The 23,521-nt window shown below is 36.2% G+C and overlaps 1 protein-coding gene across 4 annotated transcripts in view; it reads right to left on the bottom strand.

Annotated features, from left to right (window-relative positions):
- Positions 1 to 6,543: 6,543 nt before the first annotated feature.
- Positions 6,544 to 23,521, bottom strand: part of LOC109856585 (myocyte-specific enhancer factor 2) — a 67,453-nt gene continuing 50,475 nt past the window's right edge. For 3 of the 4 annotated variants that reach the window (XM_020432025.1, XM_020432026.1, XM_020432023.1), the window contains exons 2-8: positions 12,121 to 12,241; positions 11,217 to 11,420; positions 9,957 to 10,115; positions 8,823 to 8,958; positions 8,451 to 8,701; positions 8,171 to 8,355; positions 6,544 to 7,316 (exon numbers count right to left, since the gene is read on the bottom strand). In XM_020432025.1, coding sequence (XP_020287614.1) covers positions 6,863 to 7,316; positions 8,171 to 8,355; positions 8,451 to 8,701; positions 8,823 to 8,958; positions 9,957 to 10,115; positions 11,217 to 11,420; positions 12,121 to 12,174 — 1,443 coding nt within the window. In that variant the 5' untranslated portion in view covers positions 12,175 to 12,241 and the 3' untranslated portion in view covers positions 6,544 to 6,862. The remainder of the gene's footprint in view (positions 7,317 to 8,170; positions 8,356 to 8,450; positions 8,702 to 8,822; positions 8,959 to 9,956; positions 10,116 to 11,216; positions 11,421 to 12,120; positions 12,242 to 23,521) is intronic. The other variant, XM_020432027.1, reaches the window with a different exon arrangement.

The following is a 23,521-nucleotide window of genomic DNA, read 5'->3' as shown; positions in this document are numbered from 1 at the left end:
GTTGTGTGTAAAATATACAAGTATACCGGTTACATAAACAACGATCGAACATTACAGAGACAAATGATGGATCAGAGAAAAAATTAAGTTTTTTCTATATAAATGACATGAGATCAAGTAGATTGTTTAATAAATAAATATCAGAATATGTTTAAGTGGCCCGCGACAAAGCCTATATATATATATATATGTATATATTATTTAGTCATTATGTAATATTGACTTCATAATTATTTCTTATATATCTTCCTGCATAAATGTGTGTTTTCAATATATTAGTCACTATTTATAGAGATAGTTTGTTTACTACAATTTTTCAAGCACGGATGGGACATTATTTTCTAAATAACCTTTAATAAAAAAGCAACTGGGGTCATATATCATAAAAGATTTCTGAAAAAAAAAAACACAATTTTTATAACAATGACTCTCACAGTTAATAATAATATGCTGTACAATTGCGTTAAAAAAACTGTACAATTGAAACAATATTGGCGTTATTATTAACAAGCAAAAGAAAGGAAACGAGATGTTTCTGATGGCAAATAAACTTCTCAAAACGGCAAAAGAATCTCTAATGTGTGTAGAGTCGGAAAAAAATCGCACGACAAACAAATCATCACGAAATAGAGAACACAAACGGAAGCAATTAGCAAAATAATAATAATCGCAGATTTTGCTAATCGAAGTAAGCGCGATGTTGATGCAAAAACAAACGGTACCTACACGCACAAAAGTCGCAAAAGCCAAGCGCTACAACACAGGTGGATATGGAATAATACTAAAATAAAATACTGCCAAAAATGTAAAAACCAAGTAAAATGTATTCTATAGGCAACATCGTAATAATCATATCATTATGCTGATACACTGAAATATAACCACAATGTATGTGTGTGTACGTGTGTATGTGTTTGTGTACGTACGTACTTATGTATGTATGTATATGTATGTTCGAGTACGTGTGAACTTACAACGTGTATGGTATGTGCGTGATGTACATAGAGCGTTATCAAATAATCATTATTTATCACTAACTCTCTGACGATGATTATACTGACCAATATAATAGGCAATATGGTAGCATGGTCATACAGATCAGTAATAATGTAATAACAATAATTATGTAATGTCGAGCACCAAAGGTAATAATGTACAAACAAAGAGCTTTTAATCCGGCGCCTCTTATTTTCGCGCGCGCGCGCAAAAAAAAAAAAAGAAAAAATTAAAAACCAAGTATATATTTACATGCTTCAAGTACTATTGCGTGTGGCATCGAATGTGCATAAAATGAAATATATACACATAATATATGTATATATATATATATGTAATATAATATATATATATATATATGTATATATATATATATATATATATGTCTCTTTAAAGATTTAGCACATAAAATTTCTCTCAATGGCTTCGTACCTATACGCGTAACAAACTTGGCAAACATTATATAATAATAATAATTATTATTATTGTAAACATAAACCGAGTCTTTGTCTTCAACGTTGTATTTTTTCTTTTTCACGAATATTTTTCTATGATATACTACTTAAACGTAAAATCGGTATCTTTCTTAATTAGTCAGTTAATGATGGCACTATATGAATTACTTTCCTTTATTCTCGCAATTATCAGCTAAACGTAACGCACGACTATTATATAATAAATGTATATTATTACTATTATAATAAATTTTTTTTTTATACATATAATTGTTCACATCTCTGCATACAGCCCGGTCATGTACGCACGATGCAAATCTCTCGTGTAATGTGTGTGTGTGTGTGTGTTTTGTGTATGTTATTGTATACATATACATTTTCTGTTTAAAATTTATACATTGTACAATGTAACTGTACCTCTTGAAATCAGTTGTAACAGTACGATACGCAATTTGAGGAATATATATCATCAAACAACCTCGTTTAAACCGTATTATTATACAAATACGTGTATAAACTACATAATAATGTCCAAAGTATGTATCTTCACCTCCGTTCTCATACTTTGTTTACAGAGTGCATTTCAAAACTTTTAAGTCGGAGAAAATCAATGCGATAATTATATACCGTTAAAAAATATATGTAGGATTCTCGTGTGATCGTGTACGTATCAAACAGGCTATACCGTTTATTATTATTATTTTTTTTTTGTTTTTGTAGTTTCAAAATGCACAGATATATAACAGTAAAATGGCGACATCGTTTATGACGTTTAAAAATGTGATGCTACTTGGCTTTACAGAGATATGTCCAGTACTTAAACCTGTATTTAAACTTATCATTGTATACATATATTTGTTTATTTATTTTATTTGTGGTGACAACAGTTTTTTGTGGCTAGTACATATACATTGTATTTTTTTTATTTTGTTACATTATTACAGTGATCTGGTACTTGTGCCGTGCATTGCAATTCGATTATTTGCGAACATTGCCTCTAAAAAGCCTACAAATGGCCCTTTTTGTGTGTTTTTTATTTTTATTTTTTTTTTATTTTTTCAAAGAATCTCTTAATTTAACGCGTTGCAATATACAAAACGTCCAAACCATGCTAGACCTTATTTATCTTATGCGTATGGCTCTTCTAACGATGGTCCATTTCGTTTCACAGCGTTTCCAACAATGTCAATAGTCTCTGAGTGTTTAACTATAATAATTATCATTACCTTTACGTATTGAATATCGAAATCTTGAGGCACAACTAAAATGATCATGTAATTCACGGCACGCAACCAAAGAGTATTCCGAATAATAACATAAACAAACATTTATTTTTAAACTTTATACGATTACAAACTACATAGGCTCGCGTAAACAGAGCGGCCACGTCTCACGTATACTTATAATATATACATGTGTATATTCGCGAAACACAACAACGTATCTTCGCAACAAACAAATTGCATCAAATTGCCCAACTGTCAAACGAGAGAAAATTAGTTCATGTAGAAGATGAGGTTTATTCACTGGGTCTGTAAAAAAAAAACTTTTCCAAACTTGTGCCAAGTTAAAAAAAAACAATCTTAAAACAATTTCCAATTAATCTGAAAAAACGTATCTCTCATTCATGATCTATACAATAGTATTAACAATGTATATTCTTCATCATTAGTTGTGCCAATCAAGACGAATACATTTTTTTTTTTTTTTTTTTTTCCATCATTACATCAACTTATTTTTTGTTCACAGTTATACAACTTACACGTATTTCATATTAAAAATATACATTGAAGTGTACGTACATGTGTACTTAACGTACATTTAACAAATTGTCTATTCTTATAAGGTTTCGCTATGCATTTATTATATACTGCACGTTATGTGGTAAAATAGATCCAGATAGCACATATAAACCTTGCATATAAAGTACTGCTCATGCTTTTCACATCACATTGTAACTGGTATAGAAGTGTATTGATGTCGGAACACTTAAATGACCTTAGATGGACTATTATGCAAAAAGGATCATGTTAGTTTCGATATCACAATAGGGCATTTTCAGAGAAAGAATTAACAAGGATTTATAGTATATATCTGTTGTAACATTTAATTTAAAATTATATATCCTGTGTGAGAGAGATAAATCTGACAGAGACATTTCAACGTCAAACGTAATACTTTTGCCAATGTAAAATGAAAAGAAAATCAAGTGTTTTTTTTTCTTATATTTCATACATATATATTCAACGTCAGAACGCGTCAACGGAAAAAATATATATATATATATATAAACGTTCTTCGATAAAACAATGCGAGAAATTGCCTTTTTGTTTTTTTTTTTTTTTTTGTTTTAACCCGCGTTCCTGCGTTCAACACATATCTAAAAACCGTACAAATACGAAAAAGTTTCAAAATATAAATCCATTTGCAACTCGAACCACAGACGTATGTATATAATATATATATATGTATATGATTATCCTTCGTAATATATGAATAGAATATATTACAATATTGAATATCAATGAAATATAATAAATTTTGTATCAATAGGAAAAAGTTTGTAACTATTGGTGACATATATATCTTTAAATACATTAAAGTTTACTTCTTCATTATGAAAAATAACAATTTCTTTATATTTTTTTTTTTTTGTTTGATAAAAAAGTTGTGTTGGCTAAGAGATTGCACTTTGTGATCATCATAAAAATTCGTGATTAAAATTAATGACTATACGCGCCTTATATAACGCTTTCATATTTATTCCACATACCGCGATTGCTCGTACAGTCATATCAACGTTTCTCTAATATGCATTCATAAAGAAACTGAATTCCACCCAAGGGGTCACGTCTCAATTGTACAACCGTCGATTACAATTAATTAAAGGTTGCCTTCCCAATGCTATTTGTCAAAAAGTCACATTATATAAAGCTTACAACATCCTTTCCCGTTATATATATATATATATATATATACACATACATATACATATATATATATATATATATATATACATATATACATATATAATATATATCGCGCGTAAGTTATTAGCTTATTTTCAAGACTTCATTAACAAATTGTACTGCATATACGATACGGGAAAGCATCCTAACAGGAGGGCCACAAATGGTGCCAGGCACTATTCATTCATATACCTGCGTATTCCACATTATTATTTTTTTTTTTTTTAGTAAGTTAATTATAATAATTTATCAAATATAACTCTCGAGAGTAATTCTCACCAGGATATATCCTGAGATTGTAAAACAATGAAACGGTCTTGACACATTTTTTTTTTTTTTTATTTCACTGGTTTTTTTTTTCACAGGAAGAAGATAATGATTCTATTTCATTACAATTGCAACCCTGTTTTGCCAGATAATCGTTTTTAGACTTTACGCAACACATTGTTGACCGCGTCTCTGATATATCGGAAAGAATGATCTTTTCTCTACAGTAAAATTTCTCTCTTATCACAGAACGGGTATCTGCAATGAAAGATTTTTTTGAACTCGTTTTTCTATAAACAAATGTTGTTTGGTTTTTTTTATTTTTATGTATGATCAAGTTTTCTGAATGTTTACATATAATTGTTCAAGTCAACTCCGGAGATTTACACGAAACTGATCGCGATTGGCAAACACATGTATAAATGTCTATTTCGAGTAAAATGTATATAGTCAAATATGTGATTGTTTTTGGGTTCTTTTTTTTTTACAAAATTTACGATATTACAATTATTAATATTAATATCACTGAATCATCCTTACGATAAAATTTTATATAATCACATTTTTAAAATATACATGGCATATAACACCTGTAGCGTATAAATTCTCGTTATGCGTTTCTTTTTTTTTTTTTAGGCTTCAAGGGTTGCAAAGTTTTTCAAGCGTTCTTCCTTCGTAAGTTTTTCTTTATACAAATGTGCAAAATACTTGTGGAAAATGTATATAACGTGTATATATATGTAATGTATCTATACGCGCGCTGTGTGTATATATCTTTTTTTTTTTTTTTTATCAATCAACACTATAATAATACGCCTATCTATCTATCTCGTTATATTTTATCTCGTAACTCAATATATTATAAATTTCGGATCTCGTTCTATAGAATATATCGGTGTGTAAATAGTGTGAGTACATCGGCCGGTTTTTCCGCGCACTCGGAAACAACCGGAACAAGTCGTTTAACAAACTCACAGCTGTAAAATTGTTTTAGTCCGAGAATATATATAAAAAAAAAAAAAAAAATCTAATAAAAAACATACAAAAAATTATATAAAAAATAAAAATGATTTTACCGAAAAAAAAATCCCAATGAACGAAGAATTGGAGATAACGAAATTTGACAGATAAGCATTTTTCTTCTCTGCAATAGATTTAATTGTCCACAAACAACTATTGCGTAATAGCTACTACGTAATTTTTCGTAATCGATTTTCCGATCGAAATTAATTTTACTTCCTGATTGCCATGATCTGACATCGTGATAACATAAAAAAGAAAACACGGGAAAAATTTCGGACGGTATCAATAATCGAGAAATTACGTAAAAGCTAACCATGTTCGATCAGATATGATTTTTGTATAAATCATAAATGTCTATTTCGAGTAAAATGTAATAATTGTTTTTTTTTTTTTTTTTTTTTTTTTTTTTTTTTTTTTTTGCAGCACAAAGTCGGATATTAACGGATATATTATGGCATATTCTGACTACTATACCATACAAAACAACAACGAATTGCGACACAAAACTTCTGGTCTTTGTAAATCTTTACACTCTACCTACGTGTGTGCAGATTTCTTCACAAGCTCTTTTAAATTCGATATTTAGTTACACTTTCAGAAAATTTCACAATTACTTCTATAACATACGGTTTTCCATTCGCATAACATTTCTTACGACGCATCTTCTTAGCTTGTTTTTTTTTTTTTTTGCTTTCACGAAGCATCGAGGCTATACTGCCCGCAATTCGACCGTAGTCACGAAGGTTAATACGAATTTTATGACATATATACAAACAACACTTCATATTATATACATGAAAATATATATATGTATCTATATATATCATATATATATATAATATATATATATAAAGTTTCAACATTATGGCACCGTATTTTATTTTTTTTTTTTATTTTCTTCAAATAAACGTATATTCTGTGTCAGCTTCAAAATATAAACAGATTTTTCCACTCCGCTGAGAGAGTTAAACGGCGGAAACAAATACCACCCCACAGCTATCGTTAAAATCGCGATAGTACGAAGTACATGTCTCAAAGACGTCTAAAAGGAGTTTGTTTCTTTAGTTATACTGGAACTCACAAGCACTATATGCCGTTGTACGTCGAGGAGGAGGTATCAAACAACTGACGAGTGCAACAATTCGATCGACATTAAGTCGCCCAACCTTCCGTGATTCTCGAGCGTTTCATGAGCGGCCCGTTCTCGTAGTCCGAACTGTTCCCTCCGTTCCCGCCGCCGCTAGAGTGATTCGTTCTAATGTCACCGACCGCACCACTACCTGGCGACGGTAGATTTGTCGGTGTTATGCTACCCGAATGGGACGGAGGTGGATTACTGCTCGGTCTGTTCGATACTAAGTTCAGTGTCTGGGGACCCGGATGAGATACGTGATGCGGCGGCGGAGCACCGGTACTAGATGAAGGTCCGACCGTTAAGTTCGTGTGATGCAGACTGCTGGCGTTGCTGGGCCCGCCGTTGGACCCGCTATTACCGCCGTGCGGATCTCTCGGTGGACTGATCGGTTCACTCTTTATTTTTACAGGTAGGGGCGACGTGGATGGCGGTGGCGTGCTGCTTGACACAGCTAAATGAGGAAGACCACTGCTGCAATATCGAAATTTGAACATGATATTGAGAGGAAACATCTTGTGCACGAAGTGTGTTTAAAATCCAATATAAAAGAGCGATCTAAGAAGCTGTACCGCACTGCTTGCATCCCGCAATTATTATCCCGCAACTTTGCGTTCAAAATCTGCGTTGTCTACTCGACGAAAGCGTGCGACGACGATATCGTGCGAATAAAATTGCGAATGAAAATAATCGAATAATGATATGAAAATGAATACGTTTGATGACGAACGTAACACCACAATAACAATGTGACCTAATGTATATTATTATGTAAGTGAGAATGAAGAGGTATCCAACACACTCACAAAGCAATGACATGCCAAACACTGTTGCAATCGAAAAAAAACTATAGCGCCCCAGTAGTCGATATATCTACGATATATCTAGCAGTATACCCGTGACAAATTACTTCTATCAAGTAATAACGCAGATAAGAAATTTTTACTGCAATAAAAATTAAACGTGAAAAAGAAACACAAAAAGAAATAAGAAGTGCAGGAATATAAAGGATGAGTAAAATAACGCAAAAAAGAAATCTAATTAAAGCTGTATACTGAATATATTTCGTTGTGAATTTAATTATTGCAGCAATTATGAGAATGTATTACGTTTATCGTGTGTGATTTTTACAGACGTGTGTGTATCATATTTTATTATGACATAAATGCGCGTTCGATTATTATTTTTTTTTTTCCGAACTGATTATATAATCAAGAATATCGTACATTAACTTAATGTGTAAAAAAATAACTGCGAGAGTTATATCATACCAACACTGAAGACATATAGTTTTCTTTCACAACAATAATTATGAAATATGAATTTACCTGATGCTGGACATGGTGGCTGCCGAATACATTGATAAGTCATCAACGTACCTCTGATGAGACCATGCAAGGCTCCCGAGATCCGAGGAGTAATCTGTTGGTCCGAAGCTAGAATATCCGGCTGGTACTGACGGTGTTTGTAACGCTACTACTGGTGTATTCAATGCGGACTGTGTATGGGCATTCTAAAAATAAAAAAAAAATACGTATTTTTTCCTCGTTTATTTTTACAGAGATTAACGCTTTTTGTTCAGAAAACTAATAATAATGAGACATTTACATCATAATTAGTGTCTTCGGAGAGAGATTGCGTGAGCGGAGTCGGTATAACCACCCGAAGGTTAGCTCTATGTGGATGAGGCGGTGGCGGTGGTGGTGGAGGTTGCGGCGAATGTCTAGACGGATTGCTGCCTTTATTTGCACCCCCACCGACGAGCGCGGGCGAAGGTCCTGGACTAGGCGAGCCACCCAATGGCGACGCTGACGGAGGATAGCCGTTGCTCATCTCCAACATTCCTCCCGGGGGATACACTGGAACGAACGAATTTAAAACGTTTTATTGAGGATGTGGAAAAGTTTCCAAACAAACTATATCGAAAAATATGTCTCTCTTTTTATTGTTTTCATTTGTCTCCATTATATGGAAGTTTACCTGAATCCGTCTCAGATGAGGATGGACGTGGAGAAATGCTGGTATGCGCCATCTGCGGACTAGTTCCAAGAAGAGATTCGCCGTAATTGTTCACTGGTACAGATACTGGTAGGCTATAATTTGACTGGCCCATTGACTGTAATCAACAACATATCGCAATAATGTATAAATTAATTACACTTGTACACAAGAGCGTATAGAATAGATTACCATCAGCAACTACTGAGCGGTTTCGCAGTAAAGTTTTACTTTGCCTGTGTGCGTACAATTTTTTTTATTATGAAATACGTAATGAAATACGTACAAATTAAATTTTTTTTTTACACACACTCAATACGACAAAAGAGAAAATAGATTATATCAAGTAAATAAATATATATTTATGTATATGTAAATAATGTTGTCAGATGACGTATAAAGTAATGTTGTTACTCAAACAAAACCATTAATTTGATTTAAAATATTGAAACGTGCAATTTTCATGGACAATTCTTAAAATTATATACAAAATAGGTGTGTATATAATAAATTAATTTTTAGAATTGCTCAAAGTTATATAACATGTCATCAAGTTTGTATTTAATAATTAATCCAACACACACACCACTATAAAATTCGTTTTTCTTCTCTTTCCCTTTCTGTGCATAAAAAAAAAAACAATTTAAAAAAATCTTTATCACATACTTACTCTTCTTTCTTTTTGCGGAAAATAACAAAAATAATCGGAAAAATCACGTTAGAGAAATTGATCCTTGTCACGTGACAGACTTTGAATAAAATATGATATTCATATGTCAGTCATTTTGACGAAGACAAATTTATAAAGTAATTTGTTCGAAATAGTCTTGATATAAATGAATCCAAAGCGACAATTTTAGTATTTCCTTATGTGTATGTGTGTATGTGACATTATTAACCGTTTTTATACGCACTGGAAAGATTAAATCAAATGATTATTTATATATAAAAAAATATATGTATCTCTTGTACAATGTGATATAAAAATTTTCAAGTTTCGACCGGTGTATATTGCATAGTTTATATAAATATAAATAATAAAAATGTGTGTATGAATGAAACAAAATCGCAATTTGTACAAACATGAGACAATTCGACACTGATCAGAATATTTACCCTGCTGCCGTTGTGCTGGTGCCTCTGCATCATCATCTGAAATTCCTCGTCGATCTTCGTGTATTTGGCCTCGGTACGCGGGGTAAGATTATATTCGATTGCTTCGGGTTCCGGACTTTCTGGCGACATGGCACCCTTATGCTCCTTCTTGTTGAGCGCCTGCAAGTGTCAGCAGACAGGTTCACGTGACCACACCGCCCGAGGGCACTCAACTTTCACATGCACGTTAATTTAACACCAAGACGCACGCTTCTTATTTTAACCGAGTTTTTTTACTCTCGCAATTACGTTTCGCTCGAGAAAAATGAAGATCGCATCGCTCTCATCCGAATGAGATCGTATATTAAACAAAAGTAATAAGTATGACGTGCACTTGAGCATATATTGCAAGCGTGTATGCGCAATGTATAAAATCATCATCATCGTTTTCTCTTCTCGTAAGAGATTATTTATGAAGAAAAGTCATCAGTAAAAATTTATTCCGAATTATAGTAAGAAATAAACACGTAATTACATTCTGACTGTTGGTCTCCAAATTCTGAATCTCATTGACCAAATGTGAAAAGAATTTAAATTAAATTTATCAAGATATACATATGTTATATGTTGATTTACGAAAAACACAAAGTGTTTGACAAAGTGTTTACGAATATGCAAATTTTGCGCCACGCAAAAATTTCAGGCGTATATATTTATCGAAAAACAAATAATTATTTCAAACATTTGTATTCCATATACGTCTTTTCTATTTTCGCGATTTGTAAATTATAACAAAAAAAAAAAAAAATCGTAAATCTAAAATTAAAAAATCGTAGAAAACTAAAAATTATCATTGAAATATGTACGCGCAAAAATAATCTCGATCTGCTCATTTATATTCCTCGGAACTTGATTTATGAACGTTGATGCGCGATCGAACAAATATTTATGTTTTTAACACAAACATTGATAATCTTTTCACGTTTGTTTTTTATCGCTCGTGATTCATAGTAAAAAAGCTCCTTCTCGATACGTATCAGCGCATTCGATACCGTCTTATCTTGATCTCGGTGTATATCCGGAATTATACAAGAAAGTTATAGAGAGATATACATCTATCTTTTATCAGAACTTTTTTTCGAATTAAGATTGCGAAAAATAAAGAAGCCGATGTGATTGTCAACAACTTGGATCTTCGGAGCGAAGGATTCGCTGTCGGGCGCATCTCTCTCTCTCTCTCTTCGTTCGTCCTGAGAATCTGTAGCGGATAAATGGACTCACCTCGATGATATTCTTGTTGGTGAGAGACTCGTGGGGTTCGTTGTACTCGGTGTACTTGAGGAGAACCTTGTCCATGTCGGTGCTCGCATACTGGTACAGCTTGTTGCTCGAACTGAAGATAATCAGCGCAATCTCGCAGTCACACAGCACCGACAATTCATACGCCTTCTTCATCACGCCGAATTTTCTCTTGTTAAAAGTCACCTGTCGCGTATAAAAGAAAAAAAAAAAAAAAAAAAAAGAGGGAGAGAAAAGAATACATTAGAAGCGAACTTCAATGAGAGAGATTTGCGTCCATTAAGAGATTACTGGAAAAAAAAAAAGAAATAAAAGAAAAAAGAAAAAAACATAAGCGCCGGATCTGCATCTGAGATGCAGTGTATAAAATTAATTTCAGCAAATTAATTGCTATACGTGATATTTATTTATATTGCGATTTATTTACTAGAGCACACATCAAAATTGTCATATCGCATTGAGTTGCCAGATTTATTGCATATCGATAATTATCTCAAGGCCGATTTGTTCCATATATCGTTTTAAACAGAAAATAGAGCTGGCTAATAATTCGTGTATTTATTCAGGATCACCAATATTTCGATTATTATGTGCGTTCAATATCATTTACACATTCCGCGAGAGAAACAGCGTGGTAAAAAAGATATTTAAATACCCATTTAATACCGACAAAAAATAATGTCGCGCAATTTTTTTTCTCTCGAAAAGATCAAATGAAACGGGAGAGAAAAAAGACCTTTAAAGTTTAATTATTTTAGTCTACGCTTCGCGTTGTTACGACACTTAAGAACGTATTGTGCATTAATTGCAATTATAGAGCTAAATTGGATTGTTACGTAAAAAAAGAACGTCAGTCTCGTTCGACTGTTGTTGTCACTGTAATTACCTGACGATTCCGTTCGTCTGTGATACGTGAAATCTGAATCTTCTTACGACCCATTGTTGCACCACGTCTTGAATAAGAGACAAGTCTTGAAAATCAATCTTTGGATGGAATATTAAGAGCACTGTAACAGAAAAAGAAAAAAACCAAAAGATCAGATTTATTTGCGTTTCAAAAAATCTTGAAAAAAAAAAAAAAACATTACTTGAAAAGGAAAAAAAAAAACACTTTTTATCATATTCGTTCGTCTTACATAACGTTACGTCACTGCGAGTTTACTTTGACGCAATTCGATCAAAATTTTCACAATCGGATAAGCATTTGTCGACCGGTAATTTCTCAACGCGAGAGCGTCGGGGGAAAGAAAAAAACGCTTTTATTTTTTATATACAAATTTCATTCGCGACTTCTCGCGGATAATGCGTTTCGCGACGCATAAAAGCTTCGCCTCCCGGCTGTACGTGCGCGCGCGCGCGCCATAGGAAATAAGCGAGCGATAATAAACACGACAGTTCGCAGAGAGCGACAGAACTGGACCACCGCGCTTTAAAACCTAATAATTCAATGAAACTCGCGCGCGCGTGTCACTTTCATGTATCGATTTTAATGCCGTGTGTGCGTACGACGAACAAGTTCGCAAAGCGCCGCCGCGCTGATGATGGCATGTGCTTCAGTGCCCACGGACCGGCAAACAAAGTGTCGAATCGTTTACCACTGCGAGATTGCGGCTTTCAAAACGGAATAAAAGAGAACGATGTCGTGCATGACGTTGTTATGGGAGAACGTGTTTTTTTCAATTGGAATTGATAATTGAGCATCTCAGAAACTTGATCTCCGATTGAATTTTTAACGCGTGAGATAAATTTGCGCGCGCGCGCACAAATCGCAACCGAGAGAATTCTGTTGAAAAAAAAAAAATAAATAAATAAAAGAACATTTATTTCACAATTGTAAAATATTATCCTTTTTTTTTTTTTTTAAGTTAGTCATCACTAGTTTTGTTTTTTATATTTGATGTAAATTAATAAATTGTTGTGTCACCAACAGTTTGTTTATTTAAATTTCAAAAGTTTATTTGCATATTTTACAAGTGCTGTGCATAAATAAACTCTATTTGGTAACATCATTTTTTTTATAAACATTCTAATCCAAATATCGCACATATCAGGAATTCGGAGTCTCTGCTTCGGCTCACACATTTTTAAAATTCTTGGCGAAATGTCTCGCTATTGTCGGCAGGTGCATGAAATCTTTACACACTCTAGTCCCGAAGTGGATATTCAACATTATTATTGCATTAGATTCTAAAATCACAAACGAGGCAATACCCTCAACGTGGCAAATAAACGCGCGATACACCACAATATACATTTATTACCGTAATGTACTACTATAAATACGAAACTATTACAACTCGGCGGCGTATAGAATTAGCCGGCGAGTGTGACCGAATTAAACATTTCGGGCCCATAAATAAATCGCCCGAGTGTCGAGAGAGAGAAAGAGAGAGAGAAAGAGAGGAACTAATTTAAGCCGGTCGCGGTGTTTTTTACAGACGAGAGAAACGAGCGCGCTGGATCAACGAATTTGCCACATTGTGGGTGAAAAAAAAAAAAAAAACCAAAATATGTATTCGCTTTTCGAATTAAACGCGCGCATTTTTTGCATAATAAATTTATACTTCAGTCAAACGGTAATTCTCGCCGCATGCGTGGCGCACATACGTCATTGCACTTGCGGATGTTAAAACTCGCGAAAAAAACAGGCGGAAAAGTGTTTGCATATATTTGCGAAACAAATGTTACACTGAAAAAAAAAAGTTGTTGAAGTAACAAAATAGTATTTGATTCAACTATATGCAGCGGTCACGGGCTGTCAATGAAATACTGATTAATGTAAGAAGATATCATGTTTCAATAGATATAATAATTAGGTTGTACCGAAAGAACAATTTAGTTGTTTTAACAAAATTATAATTTGCTTAAATACAAGTAAGTTTGAATGTACAACACAATAGGACAACACAATATTTTGTCTGCTTATAAAAATAAGCAGTTTGATTAGATGAAAAATACTTAGTACAAAGAAATTCAGATTATATTCAATTAAAGTAAATGAGAATTGCCTATTTCATATTTTTTAACAGTATCTTTGATTTGAAATTATCACAACTTATGTTTCGACAAAACAATTCATATGGTTTAGTGAATTAAATATGTTCATTATTCCACTATTGTTAATTCAACTTATACGAATTTGTTATCTTTATTACCATATGATTGAATTAAAAAAAACAAGATATTTCAGATAACAAACTGAAACCCAACTAAACGCATTTAGTTGAGTTAATAGTATTTTTTTCTCAGTGTAGGTCTCCTTTGAAAGAAAAAAAGAGAGAGAGAGAAAGAGAGACACAGCGAGAAACAAAACTGATAAATATAAACTCTCTGTAAAATACTTAACGAAAAAAAACTTCTTTTTTTAATTACTCTAATCGCCATTAGTAATCCAAGATAACTGGTTCTGCAGATAAAAACATTTCGAGACAACGAGATAACTAAAAAAACAAATTTCCTCTCCTAACTGAACAACACGGTGTGGAGAGAAGCGAGAGTTTAGTCTAGCTCGTTATTATTTCCTTTCTCCGAAGAAGAAATAGATAATGTAGATAGCGCGCGCGCGAGCGCGCGTGTTCTACGTTCCTTTCTTTATCTCTCTGCGCGCGCGAGTTTCTCCACGTTTCATTTCTCTCCGAGAGACAAGCCTGTGCTCAAGCTGAGCATTGTGTGCGCGCCTCCGTTCGCGCGCATCATTTTCGGATGATTTGCAAATTTTCCCGGAAAAATAAAACGCAGCTCGCGACAGCTTGTTCGAAAGAATAAGACTTGTTTTTTTTTACTTTTTGTTTATTTTTACGCGCGATTCGAACAAAAAATCTCACATTGAGAAAATAATAATACGCGCGCTAATTCGCAACGGAAGTTGTTCCTCCTCGCGTCCGAGTATCGCACACAAAGCGCAAATTGCTGCCAACCAAGGCAATCGGGGAAATCCCGCGTCTCTCTCGGCGCGGCGGCGGCGACGGCGACGGCGACGGAATTAAAGACCTTATCTTTTCCTGCGGCGTGTATAAAAGCGATAGGCGTGAAACGTGAGAGAAATATATATATAATATTCGTCATAGCGCGACCGACGGAAAGGAGAAGAGAGTTTCGCGCGCGCGCGCAGCCAAAACGGCGGCGTGAAAATCCCTAGCTAATCGAGCGATGACAATAATAAAATGAGTCATCAAGAGTGTGTTGTCGCCGCACAATATATATATATATATATATATATATATGTACGTACGTGCGTTACATTCGAGTTGCGCGCTCATGTGTGCAAGTCAAGTAACGCAAAATGTACTAAACAGCGTCGCGCGTCTGCAATTTTATTATCGGTGATTGACGCGACAAGCGCGAAGTAATCGCCGACGTTCATTCACCTTCGACGGCTTTCGCCGTATGGTTATTATATTATATCACGCAACGTGTAGAGAGAGAGAGAGAGAGAGAGAGAGAGGGATGTATCTATCATCTCCCACACCCCACGCAGTTTGCCCCCCTGCTTGCGAGAGAGGAAATCCGAGCGAAAAGTTTGAGAAAACTTCACGTGTGCGTGTGTTTAGCGCGCGCTCGAGAGTTCGAGCGCAATCTCCTTTTTTGCGTTAATAATATAATTAAGTTAATAATAAAATACACACACTTTTAATCGGACGTGAAATTAAAAATAAATGATATATATATATATATATGTATAGAAGTTTCGCGTATTTTTAGAAGATAAAACTGGGCCAAAATAAACCAACCCGCTCGCGCGCGCGCGGAAAGAATTGAGTTTGTTCCGAAGGATATTAAAAAAAACTGCGATAAGTATATTAATTTAATAAACCAACACACACATTTTACACGTACGTACAAACGAAAGAATGGATGTTCTAATAAACAATAAAAAAAAACTGGGTGGTTCTTTAATGATCGATTGGAAATTTTTTTTGATCTCGGAAAGTACGGAATGGATAACACCCGCTCCAAAGTGTCAACCAATCTTTGTATAAAGAAAAAAAGCAAGAGCTTGTTGAAGAATCTAGTAATGAAAAAGAAACAATGAAGGAAAACTGACGCGCCCACAGCGTCGGTTCGCGCGATGAAAAGAAATATCCCCACCGGGAATAGGTAATTGCGAATTGCCGCGCGCTATAGAAAATAAAGTAGATTCTCCTTTCTCTACAAAGTGGTATTCGGAAGCATCGGTGCCTAGGTAATTAAAGCAATTAAAGGAACCTTTGTGTGTTCGCGCACACACGCGCGCACACACACACACACAGCCGATCGAGACAGTGACGTCAGCTGGGAAATAGAAAGCGATTCTCCTTTATCTCTCGTTATTGAAGCAGATAGTGTTAATTGCGCCGATCCGTCATTTAAACGCAACGAAATAAATCCACTCTCTCATCGATGGGGGAAAAAAAACAGTTTCGTCGGCGTATCGCGATTCGCATTTTTTATGTTAATTCCGTCGTTCGACGTGATTTCTCACTTGGTCGCGCGCGAGTGTGCGCAGAAGATTTTGTTCAACCCCGTGCAAAGTTGCGCGCGAGAAAAATTCGCGCTACAATTCGCGACGACGCGTTACGTCGCGAGAACAAGTTAATCCGCAAAGTTAAATTCTTCTCTCGGAGAAACCAAATTGCAAGTCACAATTCGAGCACTCGTCGTCGCACGATTGAGAGAAAGAAATATTCGGAAAAAGCACTCTTCAGGCGTTTAAAGAAAAACGATATCGACAGATATATGGCATCGCGTCAATATTAGCTTGAGCGGCGTTACGTCAGAAAACTACGGGGACAAAATTCGACAGGCGAAAGAAGAAGAAAAAAAAAAAAAAAAAAAAAAAACGATACGCGCGCGTCTCTCTCAAGATCGATTACAGAAGCGATTATTACACTTCAATGCCATTACCGTGCCCTGAATGTATAATAAATGATATGTAGGATGTCCTAAATGCGTAAAACGCGATCGATGACGGGGCAGGTGGAGGAATTCGACGTTCCGCCGAAACCTCTCTTCTCCCTTTCCTTAATACTCAAAAAAAAAAAAAAACACACTTTTTTCTTCGAGGTTCAAAGTGCGTGTCGCTTTAACGCAGCGAAGTTTCGCAACCGCACAATTGCACAGCGACAATGACTGTAAAATAATCTTGCTGCGCATATCTCGAAATTTCGAGAAAAAAAAAAAAGAAACGCAACTGTCACCCGTTGAATCTTTCCAAGACGCGCGGTTTCAAATTATATCAAATCAAATTTACTCTCGTCTCGCGCGAAAATTATTTTAAATATTTCTCGAACACATGTAATGTTAAAAAAAAAAAACAAAAAAAAAACATTTTGTGCACGTCACAAATTACAATTTTCTACTTACCATCGGACAGATTACAAAGTCAAACAGAAGGATTAACACTTCATACAATGAAAATAACGGAATTATAGTGACGTTTAACAAAGTGGTCATAAATTGTCGTGCTATCTCTCGCGAACGTTTTTACGCGCGCGGAATTTTGTAAGTTGCGATAAAAGTGTTAAAAATTAAAAATTAAAAAAAAAAAAAACCGCCTGCATTTGCAAATGCGTTTGAAACATTTAATCGTTCGCTTCGTCCGTTTAGAAGTAATTTTTTTTGTGTGAGAGAACACGCGCGCGACAGAGCTTTAAACCGATCTATCTATACAGCAGAGCATTAAACTAATATCTATGCAAAACACTCGATGAGAAAAAAAAAAAAAACAGAAAGAGAGAGAGAGACTATCCTGTGATATAATGTAGAGGTTCGAATTATTATCTCGTTGTGCAACACGCCCGATAAAAGCATTCACTTGGCAATGTTGCGAATCAAGAATTTTTATCGCTATTGATATGAATGAGAGTCGCGCGGCGAAGGTCACGCGCGCGAAGTGACAGGATTTTTGATTTTGTGAAAAATAGATTACCCACGTGAGGGGAGAGTCTCTCTTGCACACAAGTATATATATGATACACGCACATATGTGTGTATATATATATATATATATACCTGAATTGACGAGCGCGCGCGCGCGCGTGTGTCTATTTTTAAGTGTCGATAATTGCACGCAAACAATCGGCCAAGAAAAACAAAGTAACTATCTCACGTGGTCGCTCGATAGAAATCGTGAAATTCATCCGTTTATTTCGTACGATGATTTCAACCTCAAAGATAGACGAGAATAGATAACGAAGAATATTCTTAGATACTTTAATTTGTTTTTTTAATTTCGAAGATAAGCGAGAACCCAAGAAAAGCCCGTTCGCTTCTCAAGAATACGACGAAAAACAAGAAAGAAAACAAGAATCGACACGCAATCTTTTTTTGTTTTTTTTATACATTTCACGACAAACAAATCATTAAATATCTTCCGCTCGCAACGCGCGTATAATAATTTTCTCGTAAATGTCGCAAACAAAAAAATCATTGTACGCATCATTATAAATTTCCCACCTGTGTTTATTTTCCTGTAAATAAAGTAGTTTTTCTCTAAGACGTAAATGAGGAAAATTGTATCGAGGATAAAGTGTTCTTTTACATCTAACGTTTATAAGTTAATGAACAAAGTCGGTTGTTTTTTTTTTTTTATTTGTTCTAATAATACCTGCTGACAATCATCTAGATCCGAACGATAGTTCGAGTGTGTTGCAACACGAAGAGCGATATTGTGCGAGGAGAAGAGGTCTCTTGTAGAGAGTCTCCGATTGTTACGGGGTGTCCTAGCCCCGCTTCTTCACCGTTCCGTCCAGCATTCACTACCACACATCTTCTACACACACACATACATGGTTCTCTCTGCGCTGATCTACGTCAGCGGATCGATTTCCTCGGGCGGCACGGACTTTAATAGCGAGGATTTGAGAAACGATGAAGAACGATAATCCGGGATGATCACATAGCACACGGTCGGTCGGTCGGTTGGTTGGTCGGTCGGTCGGTCGGTCGGTCGGTCGGTCGATCGGTCGGCGGGGATTACACGCCCTAAAGTTTCCCGTCGGTTGAACGGCGAGAAGGGTTGCGCCGACAACGCGAACAGGCGGCGCGTTAACAGGTTGCGACAAACAAGGAGTGGTCGTGTATGGTGTACTCTTCAACCTTGCACAGGTAATCCCTTTCCCCCCTGTTCTCTCTCGTCCTGCCACGAGGTAAAACCCGCGCGGTATGCGATGCGAGTATGCATTGCACATACACAACGTGCATTCACATATACACACACACACATATATTGTACATGCGCACGTACAGGTACAGGTAATGTCTTGATGATAGAGAAACGCGATTAATCGAGGCGTGCGAACGGAAGCGAATGGCAGATGGAACGATTATTATAACCGACCGTGAAGTTCTGGAATTTTCATTTTCCACAATCGTTCTGTTCTCTTTGGGTCTCGCGATCGATCGGCTTTTATCGATCAGCGACGTGAGCGCGATTAACATTGCACGGCGCGATTTGCGGAGTAAGTAGATGTGTATATACATATATATATATATATATATATGGATATATATATGTATATATATATATTATATGTATGTGAGTGAGAGAAATATATGCGCGCGCCCTATACCGGAGAATAGAATTGCACGACCTTTGGAGCATTATCTGATTTTCTAAAAAAAACTGTTCAAATAATTAGTTCAATATTTATTTCAATATTAATATATATTTACAAGTAAATTTTTTATAAGTTATTGCACGTGTGTGAAAAATCTCAGAAAAAAAATACTTTGCTATCAGAGAGAGAGAGAGAGAAAGAGAGAGAAAAAGAAAAAAAGAAACATTTTCTAAAATAAATCAATTTACAATATTAATTATGAAAAATAATCGCTCGTCGCAAAAATTTTTTTAAATAGATGCAATACAACTATTTCACTTATATCGGTGATAGGCAAATTTAAATTCCACAAAATCATCTGGAAAAACGTTTTGAGAACCCCTGCTTCGTGTCTTCAGAAAATACACGCAAATGTGCGAAAACAGGAGACACGGATAATAAGCGTGGAAAAATGTCGAACACAATACAGAAGGAAATTCTTGAGAAGCTACGCTTCTCCTGTGCAATGTCATTAATCGATTCTCGCTTACGTGTACGCAACACACATATGTATATATAATTTCGGTGCTTTTTCACGGTTTGATTATGGCATCGTTAACTTCGATCGCAACAGACGTTTAAATATTAATGAATTCGCAACACACACGCGTTATCAGTTGGTAAAACCAACAGCGACCAGTCCATCGAGAGATGTGTTTTTTTTTTTTTTTTTTCATACATATGTACGCTAACTACAAACACATATCGCGATGTGTTATGTAAAAGAGACGGAATTCTGTTACATATGTGACATATACGTACGTAACATAACAAAGTGTCAAGTGACTTTGAAGTCAAGTAGTTCCCATTGTGCATTCGACATCCCCCGCTCGTACACGCCCGATGTGTCACATGTGTGTGAGTTACGATTTTTATCGCATACATCTGGACTTTGTATCGTAACACACCAGGTTAAAAAAAAAAAAAAAAACAAACAAACAAACAAACAAAGAAAAAAAGAAACAAACTTCATCGTTATCACGCGATGTACGAAGTACATATCGCGCGTGCGTATTTAACAAGTCCATTTTTAAATTAAAGTTTTTGTGATTATCTTTGAATTATGTTGATACAAATAAACTCTGTGTGATGCTCTTTTTTTTTTAGCTCTTCAATTCGCTCGTCGGTCACGGCAGAGATAAGGATCGCAATTTTCACGAGGAATGTGTGTATATTTTGGTCATTGTTTTTTTTTTTTTTACCGTTGCGTCTGAGACGACGCGAATTGGAAAATGAGACGCGCGCGCGCGAGGAAGGGTAGCGCGTCGCGTCGCGGCGATTCTAAAGGATACGGGACGAAGGGGGGGGGGGGAAGAAGAAACGCGATTGTGTGTGAATCGCGTCTCGTGCGTGCGTGCGATTATTATGAAACGCGATCTTAGATACCGCGCGACGGAGTACGCGGTGTAAAACAAAGCGCGACGACGAAAATAATAACGGGGGGTGAAACGACGACGACGACGACTGTTGCAGCTACTTTGCGGCGCTCCAACTCGCCGCAAGCAAGTTTAATTCACGTAACGACACATCGCGTGTTCGCGATGAATGGGAAAAGGCTTTAGTAAATATAGTTCGGACGAAGGTTAGAATTAGAACGCGGCGAGTTTAAAGCCAGGCGTTTTTACGTGTACATTCCGCTTGCCAGCAGGCAAGTCGTTATATGTGTAAGCGCGCGCGCGGTGAGAATTATCGGTCGCAAATCCGTCGTTGTTTACGTTTCCAAGGCGCGCGCGCGCGTGTGTGTTCTCCGTTTGACCACTGGACGAAAAGTGCTCGTCTTAGAGTTTCGAGCGTTATAAAAATAAAAAAGTCATATCCCAAAAAACAAAACAGGTTACAGGTTTACACTTTGGTTTTCTGAGAACTGAGAAACAAACACTCCGGATTGAAAAAAATGCGAGTTACACGTGCTTCCAGTCTTCAATGGAATTGTCCACATTTCTCTGTTTTTCTATTCCCAGCGTGACCGACGCGGAGGATAAATTACGCGAATATAATTACCATTTACCAATTATCATTTTTCTACGACAACCATATTTTGTGTAATTTATATATGCAACATTTTTACAAGCGCCGGTTCTTTCAGCAACGCCGTTCGCGTTAATAAAAAAAAAGCTTTCTCGCCATCACCGATCTTTACCTACCGCTTTGCGAGCGGGAATCGACATCGTTTCCGCGTGTCAGATCGATCGATCGGCACACGTGTGTGTGTGTGTCGACGAACAGAGTTAGTGTGCACGGCTTTTTTCCACGGGAGGAGAAAGGTGGGAACAATAATATAAATTATTACCCGCGAGTAGTGAATGAAGAGCCGGCGGCGTATAACGCGCACGCTTACTTACACACATCTCTCCCCCGTCCCACTTCGTCTTTTCACTCTTTATGACTTTACTCCATATTGTCGCGGAAAGATCTAGGAAAAGCTCGCTCGACGATGCCACCTAACGACGATCGAATTCAGTTTTATTATACAGGAGCTTACACCGGCCGGCCGTAGTGAGGGTCAGCGACCAGCCAGCCGCGCGCGGCGCACATACACGTCGGCCTATACAGCTTTAAACGCGGATGAACTAGAGAGTAAGAGAGAGAGGAACACACACGGTGTGCATGTATATATCGAGGAATAATAGAGAAATATATAGCAGGCGTGTAATATTACAGGGAACGCGCAATAAGGTAATGCCAGGAATAAATTGCCGGATATAAATTTCGATGCGCGCAAGGTCGAAGACGACCGGTGAACCGGGGAGAATTTCGATAAACGCGAAGTCGATCGCTCGGGAATTAAACAGTTTCCCTTCCTTGCGAATAGAATGTTATTTAAGTGCGGGATTTTTTTTTTTTTTTTGCTGCCAATAGCCGTTCGAATTACCTCCGTAGTTTAAATTGCAACAGTTTTCGTTACTCGATTTCCCGCGAGTTGAATATTTCGAACAACTCGCGCGGATTCACGTGAATATATTACTGATGGAAGTTCGTTGGCTAATCACGTAGTCGGTGTTTTTTTTTTCTCAGTCTCGTGAGAATTCGAAGACGTCACGTTTACACGTGTTCGAAGCGAATCTGAACGGCCAGGTCGAGCCAGCCGCGAGCGATTGAAAATTTTTTTAGACGCGCTCTCGTACGCAATACAAAAAAAGAAAAAAACACCGAGGATTTAAAGCGATAACCGAAAACAAATTTCTCAACTTCTTTGCGTGGTGTGTAACGTAACGTTTGACCTCGTCATCAAGAGATATGTGGAAAAAAAAAAAGAGATACAGCTGAATTATGAAATTCTTATCAGAAGAAGCGCATGAAGCAAGTTCGGAGCGACAGATGAGCCCCAGTCCGTACTTAATCATCGCGTGTTCGTTTCGTGTGGCGAACCGGTCGCGGCGGTAACGCCACACGTGAAACTCATTTGCATCTCGTTACATCGCGTCGTTTAACCCGTCAATTACCAATCGCCGATAGCCAGACGAGATCGTACGTATGACGAGATACTCATATGCGAAGTATGTTGAAGAAGAAAGAAAGAGAGAAAGAGAGAGAGAGAGAGAGAGTGGTCCAGCTGGTAAAGAAAGACTAGTCTTATTAGCCGGACTGTACACTAGGCGATTGTGTTCGCGACAGAGTTGTCAATACGTATCGAACTCAAGAGATTATATCCGCGCGAGGTGCCGGAGTCGGGACAGTGCAATGACAGAAAGTAAAATATAAAAAAAAAAA

Source organism: Pseudomyrmex gracilis, unplaced genomic scaffold, assembly GCF_002006095.1.
Source record: "Pseudomyrmex gracilis isolate BER0280 unplaced genomic scaffold, ASM200609v1 scaffold_125, whole genome shotgun sequence".
Taxonomy (NCBI): domain Eukaryota; kingdom Metazoa; phylum Arthropoda; class Insecta; order Hymenoptera; family Formicidae; genus Pseudomyrmex; species Pseudomyrmex gracilis.
The sequence above is the reverse complement of the archived record's forward strand: the minus strand, read 5'-3'. Positions and strand labels throughout refer to the sequence as shown.